The sequence below is a fragment of the Phyllobates terribilis genome, unplaced genomic scaffold (genome assembly GCF_046119375.1).
Source record: "Phyllobates terribilis strain yellow unplaced genomic scaffold, ASM4611937v1 Scaffold_2__4_contigs__length_985480577, whole genome shotgun sequence".
In the NCBI taxonomy this organism is placed as follows: Eukaryota; Metazoa; Chordata; class Amphibia; order Anura; family Dendrobatidae; genus Phyllobates; species Phyllobates terribilis.
In genome coordinates this window covers 219,081,106-219,107,081 of record NW_027362762.1, presented here as the reverse complement: position 1 = coordinate 219,107,081, position 25,976 = coordinate 219,081,106, and the positions used below count along the sequence as shown (strand labels likewise).

Sequence of the window (25,976 nt, the reverse complement as noted above, 5' to 3'; positions counted from 1 at the left end):
TCAGGGAGATCCGTTGAAGCGTTCCAGAGGAATTACCTCATAAAGTGATAGTGGTCAGAATTGTAAAAATTGGCCTGGTCATTAACGTGCAAACCCACTTTGGGTTGTAAAGGGGTTAACAAAATAGCATGAAAATTCAAATCACCCACTTTTTCCCCCATTAAAAGTAAAGATATTAAAAAAATAAACATATTTGGTATCACTGTATCCATATCAGATCTGATCTACAAAAATATTAAATTAATTAATTAACCCGATCAATGAAGTAAAGAAAATAAATATCTATACGCCGGAAATGCAGCTTTTTGGTTGCCTGCAATTCTTCAAAAATATGCAATAAGAAGCAATCAAAAACATCACATCTAACTCAAAATTGTATCATTGGAAATGTCAGCACAGGGTGCAAAAGACTAGCCCTCACCACGCTATCAATTGGAAAATGAAAATCTTACTGGTCTTGGAATATGGCAAGAGAAGTGAATTTATAAAAAAAAAAAAAAGTGTCAACATTTAAATTTAAAACTATATAAATGTTTGGTATTGCCGTAATAATAATGACATAAAGATTCAGGATAACAGGTAATTTTTACCAAACAATGAACGGCAATAAAACCCCAAGAAATTTTGGATTCACTGTTTTTTTTTTCTTGCAATTTTCCAAAACGTTTTCCAGTTTATTGTATGGTAAAATGGATGGTGCAATTCAAAACCATAACTCATCCTGCTAAAGACCAGCCCTCCTCTGGCTATGCTGATGGAAAAATAAAAAAGTTGTGGCTCTTCACAGAAGGGAAAGAATATACGAAAGTCCAAAAGACGAAGAAAAATTGCCCAGTCATTAAGCAGTTAAAGTGAATGTGTTAAAATGAACGTGTTCCCCAATCTACTTGCAGCACAGTATAGAGCAGGAGGTGAGGTGCAGATTGATATATAGGTTACTGGGAAAAGATTCCATACAAATTATATTTTATTCATCAAAATCCCTCCTTATACTGGGCAATGGAGGGAAGAAAGCGGTTTCACACAGTAATTGACAACCTCCCTGTGCGAGCATGCAGACACAGATGACCATTAATGAGTAGGACCGCCCACTGGACTCCTGAATCCACATTGACAACAGGTTTGTATGAATTAAATACGTTATACGTAATCTTTTTCCCCATAGCTATTCAATTCTACTTATACATTTAATTTTTTTCTAAAATCGCATAACATATTCAATGTGACAAGTTCTCTTGGAATATTATCAATTGAACTCTGATGTGATTTTCAGCTGTTGGTTCTCATTTGTGAGACATTATTGGAGACTTTATGTTATCACGATTACTTATTACTGGAATATCCCTCTAGCTATACCATCCTGGCATGATTTACAGTGTCCCTATATGTACGTTCATCAGCTTAATCTGACGGGAGCATGCTAGGATCCATCAGACATAACTGTACACCACAGCTTGCATCCCGTTTCTGTGCGTACTACTTATCTGACAAATTAAGCAGAACAAACATATAGCGACATTTTAATATGAAACATTATATTAGAGGGAATCTATCACTAGGTTTTTTCTCTGTTAGGTGAGAGCATCATGATGTAGGGACAGAGATCCTGATTCCAGCGCTGTATGACTTACTATATTGGTTGCTGCAGTTTTGATAAAGTTACTGTTTTCTCTGCTACAGATGTACCAGTTCTCTGAATGCTGAGCTCTGTATAACCCCGCTCACACCACTGATTAGCAGCTTTCTGCCAATGCACTGTGTACACACAAATCTGCCAATCAGTGGTGGGGGCAGGGTTACACAGCAGGAGGACTACATAACAGGGGACAACTAGTCATCTAGTGATAATCTGCTGCTGATAAAGCACTGATTTTATTGAAAAACAACACCCAGCCCTACATCATGTTGCTCTAAGATTAAAGGGCAAAACCTTACTGCCAGAGTCCCTTTTAAAGGGGTTTTCCGACAATGAGATAAAATGGCGTCCCTGATATAATTCAAACAACAGACCGTCCTAGTCTCGTGCCAGTATGGGCTTTAGACTGGAGACATATAGTCCTTGAGACCTGTGTCTCAACTGACAGCTGTATAGCACATACCTCAGTCGGCGACCGGTTGCACGGCTGTCATATGTGAAGAAATAGATCTCTTCCTCACTGAGCACAAAGTGGGTTATCTCCATCTTCATCCTCCTCAATGTTTATTTGGTTTCCATTTTATCTAATTCTCAGAGAACCCCTATAAGCAAGCAGTTTAAGAAGTTTTTTCCTTACTATACCGTATGTGGACTATATTAAAAAAAAAAAAGTCTTCTTTTATTTTTTTCTCTTTAGGGTCTCTTTTCAGGAACAGTGTGTTTATTGAGTACTACGTCATTTCCATTCTTTCGAAGTGATGCTCTGTTCGTAATGCTAAGTAAATATACCGCTGGAGTAAAATATGCCGTGGAGCAAGAATGCATAAGCAGATTGACTAAGAAGGCCAAGCACCATGAAGACGATGATACAAATCACTCCGTGTCTTCAATTGAGGATGATTTTGTAACTGCGTTTGAACATTTGGATGAAGAGGAGCCTAAAAATACAAATGACAACCAAGGTATTTTACTATTACAAATATTATTGTATCTGAAAGTAACTCTACTATTACTTGTGGTGTTCACCAATCATTGAAAAGTTGCTAATAATTTCACAACTGCTGATTTTGACATACTGTATTTTTCGGACTATAAGACGCATCGGACCATAAGACGCACCTAGGTTTTAGAGGAGGAAAATAGAAAATAATGTAAGTAAAAAATGTGGTCATGATGCACTGTTAAGGGGCAGGGGTTCTGCTGCTGACACTGTTATAGGGGTAATGTCCCCCAATTCTATTAATATCCCCATCCTGGTATATATGGCCCCCTCCTTCCTGTTATATGTGGCCCCCATCCCCATCCTGATATGCCTGGCTCCCCTCATCCCCTTCCTGGTATGTATGACACCTCTCATCCCCATCCTGGTATGCATGGCACCTCTCATCCCCATCCTGGTATGCATGGCACCCCTCATCCCCATCCTGGTATGCATGGCACCCCTCATCCCCATCCTGGTATGCATGGCACCCCTCATCCCCATCCTGGTATGCATGGCACCCCTCATCCCCATCCTGGTATGCATGGCACCCCAATTCCCTATCCTGGTATGCATGGCACCCCAATTCCCTATCCTGGTATGCATGGCACCCCAATCCCCCATCCTGGTATGCATGGCACCCCAATCCCCCATCCTGGTATGCATGGCACCCCAATCCCCCATCCTGGTATGCATGGCACCCCAATCCCCCATCCTGGTATGCATGGCACCGCAATCCCCCATCCTGGTATGCATGACACCCCAATCCCCCATCCTAGTATGCATGGCACCCCAATCCCCCATCCTAGTATGCATGGCACCCCAATCCCCCATCCTGGTATGCATGGCACCCCATTCCCCCATCCTGGTATGCATGGCACCCCATTCCCCCATCCTGGTATGCATGGCACCCCATTCCCCCATCCTGGTATGCATGGCACCCCATTCCCCCATCCTGGTATGCATGGCACCCCATTCCCCCATCCTGGTATGCATGGCACCCCATTCCCCCATCCTGGTATGCATGGCACCCCATTCCCCCATCCTGGTATGCATGGCACCCCATTCCCCCATCCTGGTATGCATGGCACCCCATTCCCCCAATCCTGGTATGCATGGCACCCCCTGATGCCCATCCTGGTATGCATGGCACCCCCTGATGCCCATCCTGGTATGCATGGCACCCCCTGATCCCCATCCTGGTATGCTTGGCACCCCCTGATCCCCGTATGCTTGGCACCCCCTGATCCTGGTATGCTTGGCACCCCTCATCCTGGTATGCTTGGCACTCCCTGATCTCCATCACGCTGCACACACAAAAATAAAGAATTATACTCACCTCCTCTCTCCTCCAGCGCTGCGTCCCACTCTGCTTCCAACACTCTCACTGTGTGAGCCGCGCATGGCGTCCCTGCCATGCGCACTCACACTGTGAGATGCTGTGCCGTAATAGTCACTGCTCCCCATGCCGGGACTGTGTGCGTGGGGAGCAGTGACCATTTATTCTCCCTAATAGCGCGCACACGGCTCCTCCTGCGGCCAGCGGTCTGGGAGTGAATTGTAGTGAATATTCATGGGATTTAATAGCGGGCACACAGACCGCAGCAGGAGCCGCGCTGCGGGTACAGTGTACGCGCTATTAAGGAAAATGAATATTCATTGCTCTCCACGCCCGGAGCAGTGAATATTCATTTTCTTTAGCAGCGGGCACAGCTAGGCTGCAGCAGGTGGCTGCTGCCTCCTGTGCCCCGTTCATCCCCCGCTGCCGCTCCCCCCACTCCACCATCACACACAGCCATATATATATTCGGACACCCACAGCAGCCAGCCAGCCATGTTATATTCGGACTGTAAGACCCAACCCCCACTTTCCTCCAAAATTTTGGAGGAAAAAAGTATGTCTTATAGTCCGAAAAATACGGTATGTTTGATCATTGCTCATAGTGATATGCCTTCCTATATAATATAATTTCTTCACACATAAAAAGACAAAATAAAAATACAAAATATACCTTCTACCTATTCCTATAGTTCTTCTGATTCTCTATGTCACTTACTCCATGTGCAGGACATTACAGTAGCTTAGGTATCAATGGTTATGACCACTGACAGCGAATTAACTGTCGCTATATGTGTGGCCATAACCATGGATATCTAAGCTACTGCAATGCCCTGTACAATAATGGTTAAGCGAATTAGCGAGCCAGAAGAACTACACTACACTTCAAATGTAAGGTATTTTCTAATATTATTATTATTATTACACTTACTACATATCATCGAAAAAAAAAAGTTTAAATATTACATATCAGCCCTACAGGGCGTAGCAAAATGGTTTTGTTTGCTAATTTACTAATTATTCAATTATTTACCGTTAGAATAATTTTTTTTCAAGCTGTAATTATCCTTTTCTTAATTTCAGGACTTGGATGGGAAACCGTGAAAAATCAACGTGATGCTTCTTCTCAAACTCAACCTACCCACTGCGTAGACATCAGTGGATCCAAAATCCTATTCAGCTCAGTGCGCCGTAGATCGTCCATCAAGTCTGCAGTTCTGATGGGTTACTTAGGCCTTCCAGAGATGTCAGCTTCTGTTAAAAATACAGTCACAACATCAATGTGTAATACCTGTACACAGAGAAGTGTTTCTGCTCATGAGAAAATCATATTTTCTCCATCTCCGGTGGAAACCTCCGAATCTGAGTGCTCCAGTCCAAGTCCCATCATTTTCTTAGATGAAGAGGGTTACCAGAAGAGCTTAAGAGCAAAGCTAAATCTGCCAAAGATTCCTGTTGGCAAAGATGACATTGAGGACTCTGACTCTGAATTAAGTGAATTCTTTGATAGCTTTGATAGATTTGATGAGCCAGAAACTTCATTAGAAGACCATTGTCAAAATAACCAGAAAGCCGTTCTAGCCAGCCCACCCAAAAAAAGGAAATGTGCCAAAGGAAGCATAAGTACAGTTTGCATGAATCCACAAAAGTTTAAGTTTGATCGCCCTAAGCTTTCAGCCAGTGTTAAAAAGCCTACTCCTCGTAAAGCAGAATCTCCTTTTGGTAATATGAGCGATGTACCTGACTCCCCTCGTCCAAAAAAGACATGTTCTGAAGATACCGGTACTCTGTTCAGTCCTATTCGATCATCTGCTTTTAGTCCTCCAGGAGTTCCCTCTACATCCGAGGGTACGTCTCATTTAGTGAGCCCTGGTGATATCCCTCCATTTAAGGACCGTTCTTATGACAAATTAAGTGAATACGCAAACCGGGTATGCAGTGACATGTTTGGCACGGTCCTAAATACCAGGCCAACCTCCCACGCGGTAAAAAAAGAACAAGAGAAAACTCCAAAGCAGATACGTAAATCTCATGGCAAAGAGTTGGAACGGAAGTCAAAGTCCAAACACAAATCCATTAAGGGAGGAATTCAGAAATTTGCTGCAGATTTGGTAGAGAAGAGTTTAGGCAATGCATTTAAAGACTTGCAGCGAGGGGTTTCCTCTTGCACTAGTGCACTGTGCCACCTAGCGGCCAGGCTAACGTCATATGTTTTCCAAATGGCATTTTACGAAATCGGAAGGAGACAGGCATTCTCAATTAAGAAGCGAGCCATTAATAGCCTGGCAAACTTGATGGTGAGTGAAGTCATTACAAGTGCTCTTCAAGAGCTGCGGTATATAAAGAAGCAGATGATTACCAACGCAGTGACCCGTTTTGCTGCAGACCTTGCAGAGGAGCTGGTTTTTGAAGGAATTATGGAAGTGTGTCAGTTTTCCCACCCACCGACTCCAAGTGTTTCTTACTGCCAGTCATTTGATTTTGAAGACGTCGTAGTTAGTTCCTATGCTAAAGACTTGTCAGAATCTGTAATTCAGGAAGCTTTTATCGAGCTTTCACAGGTAAATGTGGGATTTACGCCAGAAGCTGCTATAAGTGTTTCAATGGATAACCTGAAATATGTAAGCTCAGAAGGTATGCAGGCCAGTCTATCATCACCCATATTCCCTGCTCCTAGAAGTCAAGAAGTTTCTCCTGCCGAACAGAGGTCTAAAATAGACTACACTGTTCAGTATGCTCTGTTCTTTACCTCTGGCCTGATGAGCTCTATTCCTGTGCCTGTAGCCGCAAAAATCTTGAGCCAACAGCCGATCACAAATGAGCAAACTAATATCTCGGCCAGCAAAAACCTGTATACAGACCATGTAAAAAATTATCATATTTCTACAAAAAGCATTGCTGATATGTCATCTGACAAAAAGATCATACTTGGTCAAAGCCAAGAAGATGGAGATGGAGTTAAAACCTTCTCTGTAACGATGGTGGACATGATTGTAAATGAAGCCTATGATGTTATAAAGTCAGCCAAAACCGTGGACGATTATGCTGAAACGATGACCAATAAAATAATTAGCGTGCCCTTCCAGGACTCTTCATTGGATGGAAAGACATCACAATACCGTGTTCAAGACGGGGACAGGGCTATTTTTAAGCATTCTCTAGGTAAGAGCATGCAGACCTCTTCATCCAGATTAGAAGACGTGAAATCCAGCAATTTGGTGTCAGATTTTTATTGCAGTCAATCAGAGTCTGGAATGATTTTTTATTCTCCAAAGACTTCAGAGCAGCAGAAAAAGATTTTTAGATGTCCCCAAGAGCATGTCATTCCAAGCCCATACTATACTATTAAGCAGCTGGATCAGGATTACAAGGGTGACTCTACAGAGAAACCCCTTTTAGGCACTTTTCCAGGACCATCAAATGCCACGTATAATACTGATAGTATCACTTCCAGGAGAAATGTTTATAGTACTGATGGAGCAGACCCTTCATTTTTTCACTGTCTCCCTCACATTAACAGTTTTTCCTCTGTAATGTGTAGTTGTGGTGATAATTTCTTTGTTGAAGAAAAGAATAATGCAAAAGACTCTAGTATGTCCGGAGTTCCGGGTACACCACCTCCAACACCTTCGACAGGTTATGACAGAAGTCCGGAAAGGAGTATGAGAAAGCTTAGCAAGAGACTAAAAGGACATCTGGCAAAAGAGTTCTATCCAGCCACCCCACCTTCTACTCCTCACTTGTCTGTACATGACCATGATAATGGTAAAAAAGATGATTTTATGCTTCGGCTCATGAGATCGCTGTCTGAAGAGGTGGAAAGCTCTAGCAGTGATGATAGCTCTGAAGAACCTGAGGTCTCAGAAGAAACGTGCAGATATGCAGACTACTTATCCAGTAACATCATATCTGTTGCCACTGACATGGCTGCCTACTCCTTAAATGATGACTCTTCACAAGGACCATCTCCGAGGAACCTGTCACAGTTAAGTGTGCTGAGTGATAAGTGGGGTTATCCTGCCTACATGAGAAATATCACAGAAGATCTATTGGAGACTTTGTGCAAATATGCCAATAACGTTGCTGGTGAAGTCCTCAGTGAAGCCAAGGAAACCATAGGAAGCAGGAAGAACTCCTTGTGTGATGTAGATTATTGTAGCTTGCAAAAAGACTGTGGTCAGAAAGAAAGTACCTCCAAGTATGGTGGTATGAGTTATAGGGCATCTGACCCTACCACTCTTTCTCTACCGCTCAATAACGGTGGTAGTGGATTGACTTCAAAGTACCCCAGCTGTGAGAGTGTGACCGAAGAATATGCCGACCACCTTATCAGAGTGCTAAAGATGGAAGGGGGTAATAGTGAGTTGATTTTAGATCAATATGCAAGCCGGTTAGTTTATAGGGCTATGAAATCTGGCCTCCAGCAAGCCTCGAAAACTATTAAAGTGAAATGTAACCGGAAGATTGTGTCGAAAGTGAAGTCCGATGGCAGTACCAGCAAAGACATTCTCAGATTATTAAACAGGACCCGCCATTCTGAGAAAGACAAGCGTAGACAAAGTAACGTTACCCTTCACTCATTTACTGAGGACTCGCTCCAGAAACCTGAACTCACAGGCCTACTTCATTTTGCAGAGTCCCTTGCTCAGACTATAACATGTGATGTAAAAAGAAAGCTCAAAATATCCACTGCGTCTCTTCCAAAATCGCTGACCGATTCTTGTCTCTACTCTAAATCGAAGAACGATTATGTTACTGGTGAACTTGTCAAATCCTCATTTCCTAAATCACTCCTTCCTTTACCTCATAAGCAGAAACTATATCATAGCACCAGCAGCCTAAATGATCACGGTCTTAATGATGGGATTCTAAAGGCTATTGAGCAGTATGCTTGTAAAGTTGTAGATCACACCTTGGAAGTCAGCATGGAAGCAGCCAGGCTGCAGGCGACGGAGAGCAAGAAGAAAACCGATAAGGTTCCTCATGCTGGAAAGTTAATCCATTCTTATGGGACTGCATGCAGGCTGTGTAGTGCAATAGAGCAGCACGGCAGCTCTGTGTCGTCTTGTCACTTCTTGTTGGGACATGATAGCACCAGAAAAGGTAAACCGTGTGCCAAGTCCAGGCAAAATGCCTGCCAGAAATCGTCAAGATTTTTTCATCTTAACGTCCCTAAAATCCACATTGACCTTGATAAAAGGACAATGTTTGCCGATAAAATAGTGAGTGCAGCACTTGAGAAAGCAGAACGAGAGCTGAGCAACACAAGTCTGGGAGCGGATAGCGGCATTGGGCACAATGGAATAAGCTTTGCTGAAAGTCTTACTGCAGAAATCATGATGTCCGCTATGAAGAATTTTGGGCATGTCAGCATAAGGTAATGATAATTGGTTTCTGCCATGTTGAATTTTTGAAACGTATTTTTGAAAACCAATATGTATGAAAGTGTTGGGAACATAAAGCAGGGCAAGTTGTACTTTAGATTGAGAAGTGTCCATAGTCAAAGTATTAAAGAAATCATCACAGCAGGGAAAAAATAAAAGAAGTGACACTCACGTCAACAATCCATTGTCGCTCTTGTTGGGAGATTACGCAGATCTCCCACCAGTTTCTACCTCCTGATGTAGGAAATAATGCTCAACCAGTCGCTGGCTAAGGCACCAGGTCCATGCTGTGGCCAGTGATTGTCTTTTAGGGCATTTCATAGTAATTAAAATGTCAAGACAGGAGACTAGTGGAAAACCTGGTCAGCATTCAAACAGAAGCAGCAGTTTGTCAGTGAATTATGAATTGTATTATTTTAGAACCTTTTTGAGCCCCTTGGCTAGAATTCTTCCCTGCACAACCCCTATAAATACCAGCAACAATTCCAAATGTTGATTGTTGTTTCTAGAGTTAGTGTCAATTGAATCGTATGTCCCAGTCCATTGGCCACAACAGTGGTTTGAAGCAGAAGAACTGCCTCTTACCTGACGGCATCCTTTTAATTAGCTGGCCTGTCGCCATGTCATCGTTGTGGCGTGACACACGTGACGTCGCACCAGGCTAGCTAAAGAAGAGCCGTTGATGCCGTCAGGTAAGGGGCAGTTTTCTCGCTCCTGTTTAGTGGCCACCGACCACTGTCCATTGTTGTGGCCGATGGATTGGGACTCCAAAATCAATACGTATCAACTCTAGTTGTTTCCTTATTAAAATGAGTCTGTCAGCACAAAATGACCTATCAAACCAAGCACAGGCTCTTGGTGCAGCCAAGCAGTTCAATGCACCTTCCCAGCAACTTATTTTTTTATCTGTCTCTGCCCCTGTATGGCTTCTATAAAGCCAGCGCTATAATCCAAGGAAGAGGGGAGCAGATATAGATGAAAAAACCCCAGGAGGTAAGGTTTACTGAACTGTTTGACCAAGGGTGCACTGAGTGCCTGTGCTTGGTTTGATCAGTCATTTGTGCTAACAGACTTCTTTTAAAACTATTCCAAATAGTGAATTTACAACCCCACCATTTTGCTTTGTATTTTGTTACTGTTGTTGGTATAACTGTCTTGACCCTGGTGGCTCATGGTTTACCTATTGCCTTTTTCGCTGATTATTTGCACATTATTTACCGTAAATTTTAAAGATATTTTTGTTCTTTTCTTTTAGTTCTATTGGCAAAGATGGCTTCCAGTCAGTAGACTCAGTGACCAGCCAACCCACCAGTGTCAGCATGGGCGATGACAGCACAGGCAGCTGGTCAAATTTGAGCTTTGAAGATGAACACCAGGATGAATGCAGCAGTTTTCTTCATCTTAGTGATAGGTAAGTGACATTATAATAATAATTTTATTTATATAGCACCATATTCCTCAGCACGTTACAATTAATATATAGGGAAATGTTGATTAAAACATTTGCTATAAAAGGAAATTAAAAGCTATTTTCATCTATTTAACATAATTTTATATAGATCTAATCTCCAGACAAAATTGAAAGCAACTGCATTATTTATCTTGTACAGACACATTTTGCAGCCTGCAGAATTATGAGTGCAGCTCTAGACTATAATGCTACAATCTTTAGTTTTCCTGGCCATGTGAGCTAGAATACTTGAAAAGTGATATTCTGCCAACTTCCATTTTCAGCCTGCTGTGCTAAGCTCTATTTGCCTATCTGAAAGATGACTAAAACATAAAATGTAGATCTGTTCTGATTTCCTATATGCAAATAGTTTAAAGCTTGTGATCCCTTTGAAGTTCCATGTGTTTGTTTGGATAAATTCATTCTTAGTGTTGGGGTATGTTCACACAGCCTTTTTTTTACTGCAGATTTTTATGCACTAAAAACCAGAGTGTAGGCGAAAAAAACCCGCTTAAAATGCACAAATTTTTTACGTGTATTTTTGCAGTGTTTTTACCTGCATTTTTTTCTATGCGGATGGGTAGAAAAGTGCTGAAAGAATTGATATGGTGCAGATTTCAACAAATGCTCAAAAAGCTAAAGGAGTAATGACGCAGCATGTGAATGAGATTTTAAAAATCTAATTTACTTTGCTGGTACTGTAAAATGGAGCTTTTTTTTCTGCACAAAGACACGCAGAAAAAAAATGCGCTTCAAAAGCGCCATGTGTATAAGGCAGGTTGGAGCCTAAAGTTTGGTGTATGCACTTGGAAAAGCTTCTATTAAATATATCCATGGAGCTTGGGTTGGGATACATTACTATCCTTTTTTATTTTCTGTATAGAGAAGCATAGTAGACAAAACTTTTCTATGCAGAGAAATCTAATAAAGAAATGTATAACACGCAGGATACCGTCTCTTTTTACCTTGTAGTCAATTGACAATATATGACTATTCCTATGAGCTGGTACAGTGCCTACAAGTAGTATTCAACCCCCTGCAGATTTAGCTGGTTTGATAAGATGCAAATAAGTTAGAGCCTTCAAACTGCAAACGAGAGTAGGTTTTATGAACAGAAGCATAAATCTTACAAACCAAAAAGTTATGTTGCTCAGTTGAATTTTATTAACTTTTAAACATAAAAGTGTGGGTCAATTATTATACAACCCCTATGTTTAATATTTTGTGGAATAACCCTTGTTTGCAATTACAGCTAATAATCGTTTTTTATAAGACCTGATAAGGCCGGCACAGGTCTGTGGAGTTATCTTGGCCCACTCCTCCATGCAGATCTTCTCCAAGTTATCTAGGTTCTTTGGGTGTCTCATGTGGACTTTATTCTTGAGCTCCTTCCACAAGTTTTCAATTGGGTTAAGGTCAGGAGATTGACTAGGCCACTCCAACACCTTGACTTTTTCCCTCTTGAACCAGGCCTTGGTTTTCTTGGCTGTGTGCTTTGGGTCGTTGTCTTGTTGGAAGATGAAATTACGACCCATCTTAAGATCCTTGATGGAGGAGCGGAGGTTCTTGGCCAAAATCTCCAGGTAGGCCGTGCTATCCATCTTCCCATGGATGCGGACCAGATGGCCAGGTCCCTTGGCAGAGAAACAGCCCCACAGCATGATGCTGCCACCACCATGCTTGACTGTAGGGATGGTATTCTTGGGGTCGTATGCAGTGCCATCCAGTCTCCAAACGACACGTGTGTGGTTGGCACCAAAGATCTCGATCTTGGTCTCATCAGACCATAGAACCTTGAACCAGTCTGTCTCAGAGTCCTCCAAGTGATCATGAGCAAACTGTAGACGAGCCTTGACATGACGCTTTGAAAGTAAAGGTACCTTACGGGCTCGTCTGAAACCAATGTCCCCACTGCCATGAGATCTTCCCGGAGCTCCTTCCTTGTTGTCCTTGGGTTAGCCTTGACTCTTCGGACAAGCCTGGCCTCGGCACGGGAGGACACTTTCAAAGGCTGTCCTGGCCGTGGAAGGCTAGCAGTAGTTCCATAAGCCTTCCACTTACGGATGATGCTCCCAACAGTGGAGACAGGTAGGCCCAACTCCTTGGAAAGGGTTTTGTACCCCTTGCCAGCCTTGTGACCCTCCACGATCTTGTCTCTGATGGCCTTGGAATGCTCCTTTGTCTTTCCCATGTTGACCATGTCTGAGTGCTGTTCACAAGTTTGGGGAGGGTCTTAAATAGTCAGAAAAGGCTGGCAAAAGAGATCTTTAATCCACACATGTGAAGCTCATTATTCTTGGTGCCTGAACTACTTCTTAATACTTTTGGGGGACCAAACAGAATTCTTGTGGTTTGAGGGGTTGAATAATAAATGACACTCTGAATTAACTTTTAACGTTTTAAAAAAAAAAAAAATTTGCTGCAGTGCATTTCCCACTTCCAGGCTGATCTACAGTACAAATGTCACAATGCCAAGTTAATTCCGCATGTGTCAACCAGCTAAATCTGCAGGGAGTTGAATACTACTTGTAGGCACTGTATATGTAAGGAGATGTTCTGAATGTCTACATCTTCCAGAAGGCTCTAACGTGATGTGAATGGAACATAACACTATGTTGGTGATCGCTGGTGAATTTAACTACGGTTCCAAGTATTGTGCCCATCACAAGAATATGATTGTATGCAGCAATCCCTGATTAAAAAAGGAACAAACACTTGAGTAATTTCATTTACAGGAAACTTTGTCTTTTAATTCCTAGTGGTTTTCAAGATCTCTGTTTGTAGCAACTGACTAGAAACCTGTAATGTTCAACCCCCTCGCCGCCTCAGAGCACAAATACAGCTATCAAAAAGAAAAAAAAAATAATGGTTAAAAACTGTCTAAGAGCCATAACTTGTTTGTTTTTCAGTTGATTTCTGCATGAGGGTTTATTTTTTTAATTAAAAAAAAATCTATATACAGTACAGACCAAAAGTTTGGACACACCTCATTTAAAGATTTTTCTGTATTTTCATGACTGAAAATTGTACATTCACACTGAAGGCATCAAAACTATAAATTAACACAAGTGGAATTATATACTTAACAAAAAAGTGTGAAACAACTGAAAATATGTCTTATATTCTAGGTTCTTCAAAGTAGCCACCTTTTGCTTTGATGACTGCTTTGCACACTCTTGGCATTCTCTTGATGAGCTTCAAGAGGTAGTCACCGGAAATGGTCTTCCAACAATCTTGAAGGAGTTCCCAGAGATGCTTAGCACTTGTTGGCCCTTTTGCCTTCACTCTGCGGTTCAGCTCACCCCAAACCATCTCGATTGGGTTCAGGTCTGGTGATTGGAGGCCAGGTCATCTGGCGTAGCACCCCATCACTCTCCTTCTTGGTCAAATAGCCCTTACACAGCCTGGAGGTGTGTTTGGGGTCATTGTCCTGTTGAAAAATAAATAATGGTCCAACTAAACGCAAACCGGATGGAATAGCATGCCGCTGCAAGATGCTGGGTAGCCATGCTGGTTCAGTATGCCTTAAATTTTGAATAAATCCCCAACAGTGTCACCAGCAAAGCACCCCCACACCATCACACCTCCTCCTCCATGCTTCACGGTGGGAACCAGGCATGTAGAGTCCATCCGTTCACCTTTTCTGCGTCGCACAAAGACACGGTGGTTGGAACCAAAGATCTCAAATTTGGACTCCTCAGACCAAAGCACAGATTTCCACTGGTCTAATGTCCATTCCTTGTGTTCTTTAGCCCAAACAAGTGTTTTCTGCTTGTTGCCTGTCCTTAGCAGTGGTTTCCTAGCAGCTATTTTACCATGAAGGCCTGCTGCACAAAGTCTCCTCTTAACAGTTGTTGTAGAGATGTGTCTGCTGCTAGAACTCTGTGTGGCACTGACCTGGTCTCTAATCTGAGCTGCTGTTAACCTGCGATTTCTGAGGCTGGTGACTCGGATAAACTTATCCTCAGAAGCAGAGGTGACTCTTGGTCTTCCTTTCCTGGGGCGGTCCTCATGTGAGCCAGTTTCTTTGTAGCGCTTGATGGTTTTTGCAACTGCACTTGGGGACACTTTCAAAGTTTTCCCAATTTTTCGCACTGACTGACCTTCATTTCTTAAAGTAATGATGGCCACTCCTTTTTCTTTACTTGGCTGCTTTTTTCTTGCCATAATACAAATTCTAACAGTCTATTCAGTAGGACTATCAGCTGTGTATCCACCAGACTTCTGCACAGCACAACTGATGGTCCCATCCCCATTTATAAGGCAAGAAATCCCACTTATTAAACCTGACAGGGCACACCTGTGAAGTGAAAACCATTTCCGGTGACTACCTCTTGAAGCTCATCAAGAGAATGCCAAGAGTGTGCAAAGCAGTCATCAAAGCAAAAGGTGGCTACTTTGAAGAACCTAGAATATAAGACATATTTTCAGTTGTTTCACACTTTTTTGTTAAGTATATAATTCCACATGTGTTAATTCATAGTTTTGATGACTTCAGTGTGAATGTACAATTTTCAGTCATGAAAATACAGAAAAATCTTTAAATGAGAAGGTGTATCCAAACTTTTGGTCTGTACTGTACGTGTCATTGATTAATTACCATATCTATTATTAATTCTCTATGTGAAAGAATATAAACAAAATTGCAATTCTGCCATTGTTTGGGGTTTTTTTTTTTAACCACTTCGCACCAGAGCCTGTTTTTGCCTTCGTGACCGGGCCAATTTTTTCAATTCTGACCACTGTCACTTTATGAAGTAATTACTCTGGAACGCTTCAACGGATCCCCCTGATTCTGAGATTGTTTTTTCGTGACATATTGTACTTCATGATAGTGGTAAAATTTCTTCGATATCACTTGCGTTTATTTGTGAAAAAATCGGAAATTTGGCGAAAATTTTGCAATTTTCAAACTTTGAATTTTCATGCCCTTAAATCCGAGAGATATGTCACACAAAATAGTTAATAAATAACATTTCCCACATGTCTACTTTACATCAGCACAATTTTGGAACCAAAATTTTTTTTTGTTAGGGAGCTATAAGGGTTAAAAGTTGACCAGCGATTTCTCATTTTTCCAGCAAAATTTACAAAAACATTTTTTTAGGGACCACATCATATTTGAAGTCACCTTGAGGGGTCTTTATGACAGAAAACACCCAAAAGTGACACCATTCTAAAAACTGCACCCCTCAAGGTGCTCAAAACCACATTCAAGAACTTTATTAACCCTTCAGGTGCTTCACAGGAATTTTTGGAATGTGGAAGAAAAAAATTGACATTTAACTTTTTTCACAAAAGTGTTACTTTAGACCCAATTTTTTTTATTTTCACAGGGGTAACAGGAAAAAATGGACCCCAAAATTTTTTGTGCAATTTCTCTTGAGCGCGCTGATACCCCATATGTGAGGGAAAACCACTGTTTGTGCGCACTGCAGGGTTCGGAAGGGAAGGAGCGTCATTAGACTTTTTGAATGTAAAATTTGAATAATTAGCAGACGCCATGTTGCATTTGGAGAGCTCCTGATGTGCCTAAACAGTGGAAACCCCCCTCAAGTGCCACCACTTTGGAAACTAGATCCCTTAGGGAACTTATCTAGATGTGTGGTGAGCACCTTGCACCCCCAGCTGCTTCACAGAAGTTTATAATATTGAGCTGTAAAAATAAAATTTTCACATTTTTCCCACAAAAACGTTTTTCATCCCTTAATTTTGCATTATCATAAGGTTAACAGGAGAAATTGCACCATGAAATTTGTTGTGCAATTTCTCCTGAACACGCCGATACCCCATATGTGGGGGAAAACCACTGCTTTGGTGTACGGCAGGGTTCGGAAGAGAAAGGAGCGCTATGTTGGCTGGGATAGGTTGCAGACACCATGTCACATTTGAAGAGTCGCTGACACGCCGAAACAGCAGAAACCCCCACAAGTGACCCCATTTTGTAAACTACACCTCTCAAGGAATTCATCTAGGGAAGTAGTGAGGATTTTTTAATTTTTAAATTTATACCATTGGGCAGTGAAAAAAGCATAATTATATTTTTACCACAAAAAAATGTTTTACCCTCAGATTTTACATTTTCACACAGGGCAATGAGTAAAACTGGTGCCGAAATGTGTCACACAATTTCTTCTAAAAGTGTCAATACCCCATATGTGGCTGTATCATACCGCTCAGCCATACGGCGAGATCTGGGGGGGACGGAGCGCTATTTGACAATTGGAGAACAAATTATTGTAGATTAGGCATTTGGATTTGGGAGCACAAAATTTTCAGAATTTCTTTTGGGGGGCAAGGGCCATTTCGCTTTTCCAGAGCCTTTCTGCTACCAGTAACTTGGAAGTCCCTTATATTTTTAACAGATGATGGACCTGAGTGGGGACTAGCTTTTTTTGAGGACTGAGTTGAAGCTTTTATTGGGAACATTTTACGTAACATTTATCTGGCGCTCTAGGCTGAGCACTTACATCTTTTATTGGGAACATTTTACGTAACATTTATCCGGCGCTCTAGGCTGAGCACTTACATCGGGATTTCCATCTAAATTTACAAGTGATGTAATTCAGATGAAACCCCTGTGGGATCCATTCACTGTAATGAGGCAGCAGAGTTACTCTGGACTCCGTCTGGCCTCTGTTTAGCGGTGTCCTTTTTTTTCAGAAGTGCACAAAACTGTGGCGAACCGCACTTTTATGCACGCCTTAAACAAATGACACCGTGGGATCCCAGGCTAGACGGCGTCCACAGTGGCCTATGTCTGCCTCATTACAGGGAATCTTCCGTCATGGGTTCCATCTGAATCACGTATTTCAGAGATTTACACGGAAACTCTGGTGTAAGCGCAGAGCGCAGGATGAATGTGAACAGAGCCTTACTGCGATCTTTGGGAGACATAATAAACAAATCAGTAGCAGGTGAAGAATTTGGTTTTATTTATTTTTTACGCCGTTCCTCGTGCGGTATAAGTGATGAGATTACTTTATTCTTCGGGTCGGTGCGATTACAGAGATACCAGATTTATATCGGGTTTTTATGATTGACAGCTGTCACACGCTAAGAGACGCTTTTTTTTGCAAAATCTAGTTTTTGCATCGCCATATTTTGAGAGCTATAATTTTTCCATATTTCGGCCGACAGAGTCATGTGACGGCTTGTTTTTTGCGGGACGAGTTGACATTTTTATTGGTACCATTTTTGGGTACTTGACATTTTTTGATCGCTTTCTATTCCGTTTTTTGGGAGGTAAAATTAACAAAAACCAACAATTCAGGAATTGTTTTTTGAGGGTTTTTTTTTATGCCGTTCTGCGTGTGGTAGGAGTGATAAGGCAGCGTTATTCTTCGGGTCAGTACGTTTACAGTGATACTACACTTACTGTATATTTTTTTTATATTTTGGCGCTTTTACACAATAAAACAATTTTATATAAAAAATATTTTTTTTGCATTGCTTTATTCTGAGCGCTATAACTTTTTTATTTTTCGGCTGATGGAGCTGTATGGCGGCTTTTTTTTTGCGGAACAAGATGACGTTTTCAGCGGTACCATTTTTATTTCCATTTTGCTTTTTGATTGCATTTTTTTCCACTTTTTGTTTGGTGATATGAAAAAGCATATTTTTTTGCTCCGTTTTTTATTTATTTTTATTACGGTGTGCACAGAAGGAGTTAATTAGTGTGACCGTTTTATAGATCGGGTTGTTTCGGACGCGGCGATACCAAATATGTGTACTTTTTTTGTTTTTGCATAAATATACGGATTTATTGGTTTAACTGGGACATCTGAGGAGTTAAACTGTTGGGATTGACACTAACTCCAATCCTAATGGATTTATTGTGAGCTTGCCTATATTACAGCCTGCTCTTGTTGAAGATGACATGGGCATGATTACTGTGCCTTTTGGTATTCCTGAGATTTTTGTGTACATTCTTTTGCTGGAAGAAGTTATTACCGAAGGTTTAAAATAAGTCCGCACAGCTCATTAGCCTTATTGTTCATTTTCGAGGTGCATATTTATGTAATGATCTAAACAGGTTTTCATCCACTGATGTAAACAATGAACGTTCCCATTTAATATATCAGAGATCTTGAAAAACACTCAAACTTAATGCACAAGTTTATATTAGATTTTTTTTTTTAATGCTAGTTGGCCTTGTAAATAAAAGGGGTTTTCTCATAAATACAACTCCTTTTCTACTAACAGGAGCCACCATAACTGATCACCATAGGTCTGGCTCCGGGACCCCTGAACCAGCTGTTCTTGCCAAGAGAAGGACTGTCAGGCCTTAGGTTCTTCCCCCACACCGGCTCTGTGGCATTCTTATGCCCTTGTAGAACAAATGTCATGATAAAACTCAAATGTTTAACCTTACATAATGTTCTCTACCATGTATTTTATTGTCAGTGCTTTATATAAAGATGGCCTGATGGCATTGTGTGATGTATTTTGCATGTTATACACCTGAAACGTGATCCAGTGAATATTGTCTTCTTCTGGTAGTAATGGTAACAGCAGTAGCTGGAGCAGTCTGGGTTTGGAGGGAGACATGTGTGAAGAGAATTTATCCTTCCCACCATCAGACAGGTTGGTTTAGTTAGAAGCTGTGCATGCATATAGGTGATTTCTAGAATATGCATGAAATATTCCGCTGAATCTAATGCATGTGTCATCTTTACTTTAATAATGTGCATGCTTTCCTCCTACATGTGACTGGCTGAGCTAATGATTTTATAGTTTGTCTAAATGTATGTTATTAAAGGGGTACTCCGGGAAGATAAAAAAAAAATGGTGCTGTCCCTGTCCTCAAACTATAAAGATGAGATGTCCAGTGCAGTTCTATTATCTTTAGCACACTTGTAATTCTGTGTGACAGCAGCTGCTCCTCACTGCTCCCCGTTTTCATCTGGGTATTGCATCACACATTAGTGTGCTGCTCCCCCCTGTGAGAAAGAGGGGGTGTGGCCACACCCCCTGTACTCTGCAGAGAATCGGCTATTATCAGGAGATTATTCTGATAGTAACAGCATGAAGCTGCACACTGCTGTAATGTCCCAGACGGAGGAGTGAGCAGTGAAGAGCAGCTGCTGTAATATCAGCCCCCTGATAATGTCTCCCTGTCTGCAGTCCGAGGTGAGGGGGCCAGGCCTGCCCTCTGATAATGTCTCCTACTAGAAGGGAGCAGCCACACCAATGCCACCCCCCCCTCACCTTGGACTGCAGACAGGGAGACATTATCAGGGTGCTGCGGTGACAGGAGCTGCTCTTGACTGCTCACCCCTCCATCTGGGACATTACAGCAGTGTGCAGCCCCATACTGTTACCATCAGCTGATCTCCTTATAATATCTGATTCTTTTCAGAGGACAGGGGGCGTGGCCACTCCCCCTCTTCTCGGACTTGCTGTTACTCAAAAGGGGAGCTGAATACTGGTGTGTGACATATGGTTCCAGACTGGAGGAGGGAGCAGTGAGGAGCAGCTCCTGTCACATGGAATTGCAAGTGTTCTAAAGATAATAGAACTGCACTGGGCATCTCATCTTTATAGTTTGAGGGCAGGGACAGTATACAATTTGTTTTATCTTCTTGGAGTACCCCTTTAATTCGCTTTTTTTTTTCTAAAAGATAACATTACAGTTCAAAAACACTACATAAAATTCAGACAACCATGAGAGGTGGACAAAGTGTATAGGTTAGAAAAAAAATGCTCTCCTTTTGGATATTGGGCTGAAGGGCTATTAATTCTGTAGATGTTTTAGCCCCACTAGTGCATATACACAATATATGGGAAAGATGAGAGACTAGGGCAGGATTAATATTTGTGACATGAAACATGAACAGTCAATAAAGTCAAATGCACATTACTGGGTGAATCAGAGATGATGGCTACTGAGATGAACCTCAGGGACACCTAGAGCACCTGTCTCACCCTTAGATGACAGTCTAATCTATGCCAGAACCTCGGCATCACCCACCATGATGGTGGTAGATTTAATTGAACTTTATAACCCTGCCTCCATAATTTGGAGGGCTGTCACCTAAATCTACAGTTCTTATTCCTGTTGCACAATCTTTAAGAGCTGATTGCACTTGGTTACTAATGATATATAGTTGACTTTAATAGCCAGATAAGAGGGTACACCCGTAAAACATAACTGCAATGAAAAGTACAGTTAAGAGTTTCCATTCTTAAGGGGGTTTGTGTTTGAAATTTTGTTACAAAATGCATTTTTGTCACAATGGTGGGAAAAGAAACACTGTGGCCACATCATGTGAATGCAGCCCTAGACTTCTACTCCCTAGACACATTTACTTTCTTCTTTCTCCACTACTTAAACAAATCAGTTTTTTTATTTTTTAACTGAAAGTTTTGCATGAGTATCTTAGTGAAAGAGATTTTTGTTCTGTTAATAATTTTTTGCCTGTTAAACCTTAGTGACGGCACAGAAGACAAAGAGGAAGACCCAAAAATAATCGCAGAAGGTAATTTTATTTGGTTTTACTCCTATGGCTTTATAGTTAAAGAAGTTGTCCACTACTAGTACAACTCCCTTCTCATACCCAACGCTTGGCCCTGATAAAATAAAAAAAGCATATACTTGCGTCCTGTGCTGGCGCTGTTCCAGCAGTGTTGCACTCACTCTCCCTGAGGCTATCGTGCAGTTGTTGTGACACACGACCCCGGCGCCCAATCAGCGCTGGCATCACTGTCTGTTAGTTTTTATCATCAGAGTTTGATGAGTTTCATCCTTTTTTCTTGGATGTAAAAAAAAACATGAAGGTTTCTCAAGCACACGGACAGCATCCAAATGCTGTCCGATTTATTTTATTTATTTATTTTTTTAAGGATGCACCACGAACGGCATCCAAATGCTGTCCGATTATTTTTTTTTTTTTTAAGGATCTGTAGACTTGTATTGGTAAGTTTTATCCGATACAGATAGTTAATAAAAAACATTTCCCACATGTCTACTTTGTATCAGTGCAATTTTTGAGACCTAACTTTTTTTTTTTTTGATAAGTTATAAGGGTTAAAAGTTGACCATTTATTTTTCATTTTTCCAACAAAATTTACAAAATCATTTTTTTAGGGACCACATCACATTTGAAGTGACAGAAAATACCCAAAAGTGACACCATTATAAAAACTGCACCCCCAAAGATGCTCAAAATCGCATTCAAGAAGTTTATTAATCCTTCAGGTGCTTCACAGGAATTTAATGAAATGTGGAAGGAAAAAATAAACATTTCATTTTTTTTCACAAAAATATTACTTTAGCCCCAATTTTTTTATTTTCACAAGAGAAAATGGACCGGTCTGAAAACAATATCCTATGAGAAACGATTAGAGGATTTGTGAATGTTTAGCTTGCAAAAAAGAAGACTAAGAGGAGACTTAATAGCTGTCTACAAATATCTGAAGAGATATCACACTGTAGAGGGATCATCCTTATTCTCATTTGCACAAAGAAAGACTAGAAGCAATGGGATGAAACTGAATGGGAGAATATACAGATTAGGTATTAGAAAAAACTTTTTGACAGTGAGGGTGATCAATGAGTGGAACAGGCTGCCATGAGAGGTTGTGAGTTCTCCTTCAATGGAAGTCTTCAAACAGAGGCTGGACAGCCATTTGTCTGAGATGGTTTAGTGAATCTTGCATTGAGCAGGGGGTTGGACACTGTGATCCTGGAGAGGTCCCTTCCAAGTCTAACATTCTATGACTCCAAAATTTGTTGTTCAATTTCTCCTGAGCACGCCGATACCCCATATGTGGGGGAAAACCACTGCTTGGGCACACAACAGGGCTCGGAAGGGAAAGAGTGCCATTTGACTTTTTGAATGTAAAATTTGCTGGAATTATGTCACGCAAGGTGTAGGAAAAACTGCGTGCAACACTAATGGAAGAGGGGGAGGAAGCCCAAACACTAGGGAAAGTGGGAGTGTAGACCCTTAGGCAGATCTAATATCACCCTGCCTACCCTACCGTCCCTATATAGGTTCCACACCTATCGCCGAGCAGGACCCTAAGCCCTGGATGTCCCTAGAGCTTGGCCCTAGATAGGGAGGGGGAGAGGTGAGCACTGGTCAGGCCACACTACAAACTAAAGACAACAAGGTAGACAAGCAAAGGGGATAAACTTAGCTTGAGCAGACACCTGAGGAGTAAAGCCAACTGTCCTTCAAGGGCACCAGAGAAGAAGCTAGCCGACTGCTAGTGCTCCAAGCCTGCACACAAGTAGACAGAAGTATCACAGACGATTCCCTGGAGAAAACTGAGTGTTTTAAACTCCAAGGCAAGGGTGTGTCAATCAGCAGCAGGAGGGAGGTCTCCGCTGGCTCCTAAAGGAATAAGGATTAAGACGGCACCTGTAATGCCAAGTGCAGTGACCTTCTACAGCCAGATCCAAAGCGACTGTCTATTAATCTTGACACACCCATGACAAATTAGTGGACACCATGTCGCGTTTGGGAAGCCCAAGATGTGCCTAAACAGTGGAAACCCCCCCACAAGTGACAGCATTTTGGAAACCAGACCCCTCAGAAACTTATCTAGATATGTGGTGAGCACCTTGAGCCCCCAGGTGCTTTACAGAAGTTTATAATGTTGAGCCGTGAAAATAAAAAAATCAAATTTTTCCCACAAAAATGTTTTTTTTGCTCCAAATTTTACATTTTCATAAGGGTAATAGGAAAAATTGCACAGTACAATTTGTTGTGCAATTTCTCCTGAGTACGCCGATTCCCCATATGTAGGAGAAAACTACTGTTTGGGCGCACGGCAGGGCTCAGAAAGGAAGGTGTGAAATTTTGGTATGTAGACTTTCATGGAATGGTCTGAGGGTGTCCTGTCGCGTTTGGAGAGCCCTGATGTGCCTAAACAGTGGAAAACCCCCACAAGTAACCTCATTTTGGAAATTAGACTCCTCAAGGAATTTATCTAGATGTGTTGTGAGAACCTTGAACAGACAGGTGCTTCACAGAATTTTACAACGTTGATCTGTGAAAATGAAAAAAATATATTTTTCTCACAAAAATGTTGTTTTAGACCCAAATGTTTTCATTTTCACAAGGATAGCATTAGAAAATGGACCCCAGAATTTGTTGTGCAATTTCTCCGGAGTACGCCGATACCCCATATGTGGTCGAAAACTACTTTTGAGGCACAGTGCAAAGCTCAGAAGGGAAGAAGCACCATATTGGGGTTCATATTTTGCTGGACTGGTTTGAGGGTGCCATGTCACATTGGCGGAGCCCCTGAGGTGCCAGAACAGCAGACCCCCCCCATAAGAGACCCCATTTTACAAACTACACCTGTAAATGAATTCATATAGGGGTGCAGTGATCATATTGACACCACAGGTGTGTCACAAAATTTTTATTGTTTTAGCCCCAGATTTTACATTTTCACACTGGGAAATGGGTAAAAATGGCACCAAAATTTCTCCCACAATCTCTGCTGAATCTACAGCTGTGCTCAAAAGTTTTCATACCCCGGCAGAATTTTTCCTTTCTTGGCCTTGTTTCAGGGAATATGAATGATAACAAAAAAACTTTTTCTCCACTCATGGTTATTGGTTGGGTGAAGCCATTTATTGTCAAACTACTGTGTTTTCTCTTTTTAAATCTTAATGACAACCAAAAACATCCAAATGACCCTGATCAAAAGTTCACATACCCTGGTGATTTTGGCCTGAAAACATGCACTGAATTTGATACAAATGGATTTGAATGGCTACTAAAGTTAACATCCTCACCTGTGACCTGTTTGCTTGTAATCCGTGTGTGCGCATAAAAGCTGAGTGAGTCTCTGGGATCCAGACAGACTCTTGCATCTTTCATCCAGCCACTGACGTTTCTGGATTGTGAGTCATGGGGAAAGCAAAAGAATTGTCAATGGATATACGGGAAAAGGAAGTTGAACTGTATAATACAGGAAAGGGATACAAAAAAAATATCCAAGGATTTGATCATGCCAGTCAGCAGCGTTCAAACTGTGATTAACAAATGGAAAATCAGGGGCTCTGTAAAAACCAAACCACGGTCAAGTAGACCAACAAAAATTTCAGCCACAACTGCCAAGAAAATTGTTCGGGATGCAAAGAAAAACCCACAAACAGCATCTGCTGAAATTCAGGACTCTCTGAAAACTAGCAGTGTGGCTGTTTCAAGATGCACAATAAGGAGGCACTTGAAGAAAAATGGGCTGCATGGTCGAGTCGCCAGAAGAAAGCCATTACTGCGCAAATGCAATAAAGTATCTCGCCTACAATTCGCCGAACAGCACAGAGACAAGCCTCAAAACTTTTGGAACAAAGTAATTTGGAGTGATGAGACCAAAATTGAACTTTTTGGCCACAACCATAAACGCTACATTTGGAGAGAGGTCAACAAGGCCTATGACGAAAGGAACACCATTCCTTCAGTAAAGCACGGAGGTGGATCGCTGATGTTTTGGGGATGTGTGAGCTACAAAGGCACAGGAAACTTGGTAAAAGTTGAAGGAAAGATGAATGCAGCACGTTATCAGCAAATATTGAAGGCAAATTTGCACTCCTCAACCCGGAAGCTGCGCATGGGACGTACTTGGACTTTCCACTATGACAATGATCCAAAACACAAGGCCAAGTCGACCTGTCATTGGCTACAGCAGAGCAAAGTGAAGGTTCTGGAGTGGCCATCTCCGTCTCCTGACCTCAGTATCATTGAGCCACTCTGGGAAAATCTCAAGCACGCAGTTCATGCTAGACAGCCCAGGAATTTACAGGAACTGGAGGCTTTTTGCCAAGAAGAATGGGCAGCTTTACCATCCGAGAAAATAAAGAACCTCATCCACAACTACCACAAAAGACTTCAAGCTGTTATTGATGTTAGAGGGGGCAATACACGGTATTGAGAACTGGAGTATGTGAACTTTTGATCAGGGTCATTTGGATGTTTTTGGTTGTCATTAAGATTTAAAAAGAGAAAACACAGTAGTTTGACAATAAATGGCTTCACCCAACCAATAACCATGAGTGGAGAAAAAGTTTTTTTGTTATCATTCATAGTCTCTGAAACAAGGCCAAGAAAGGAAAAATTCTGCCGGGGTATGTAAACTTTTGAGCACAACTGTAGACATTCCCCATATGTGGCTGTACAGTACTGCTTAGCCATACGGCGAGACTTGGGAGGCACGGAGCGCTATTT

The 25,976-nt window shown here is 41.6% G+C and overlaps 1 protein-coding gene across 3 annotated transcripts in view; it reads left to right on the top strand.

Annotated features, from left to right (window-relative positions):
* AKAP11 (A-kinase anchoring protein 11) overlaps nucleotides 1–25,976 on the top strand; it is a 112,051-nt gene that overhangs the window by 69,263 nt on the left and 16,812 nt on the right. For all 3 annotated transcript variants that reach the window (XM_073663908.1, XM_073663909.1, XM_073663910.1), the window contains 5 exons: nucleotides 2,334–2,598; nucleotides 5,038–9,331; nucleotides 10,594–10,749; nucleotides 19,291–19,374; nucleotides 21,223–21,269. In XM_073663908.1, the coding sequence (XP_073520009.1) occupies nucleotides 2,334–2,598; nucleotides 5,038–9,331; nucleotides 10,594–10,749; nucleotides 19,291–19,374; nucleotides 21,223–21,269 (4,846 nt within the window). The remainder of the gene's footprint in view (nucleotides 1–2,333; nucleotides 2,599–5,037; nucleotides 9,332–10,593; nucleotides 10,750–19,290; nucleotides 19,375–21,222; nucleotides 21,270–25,976) is intronic.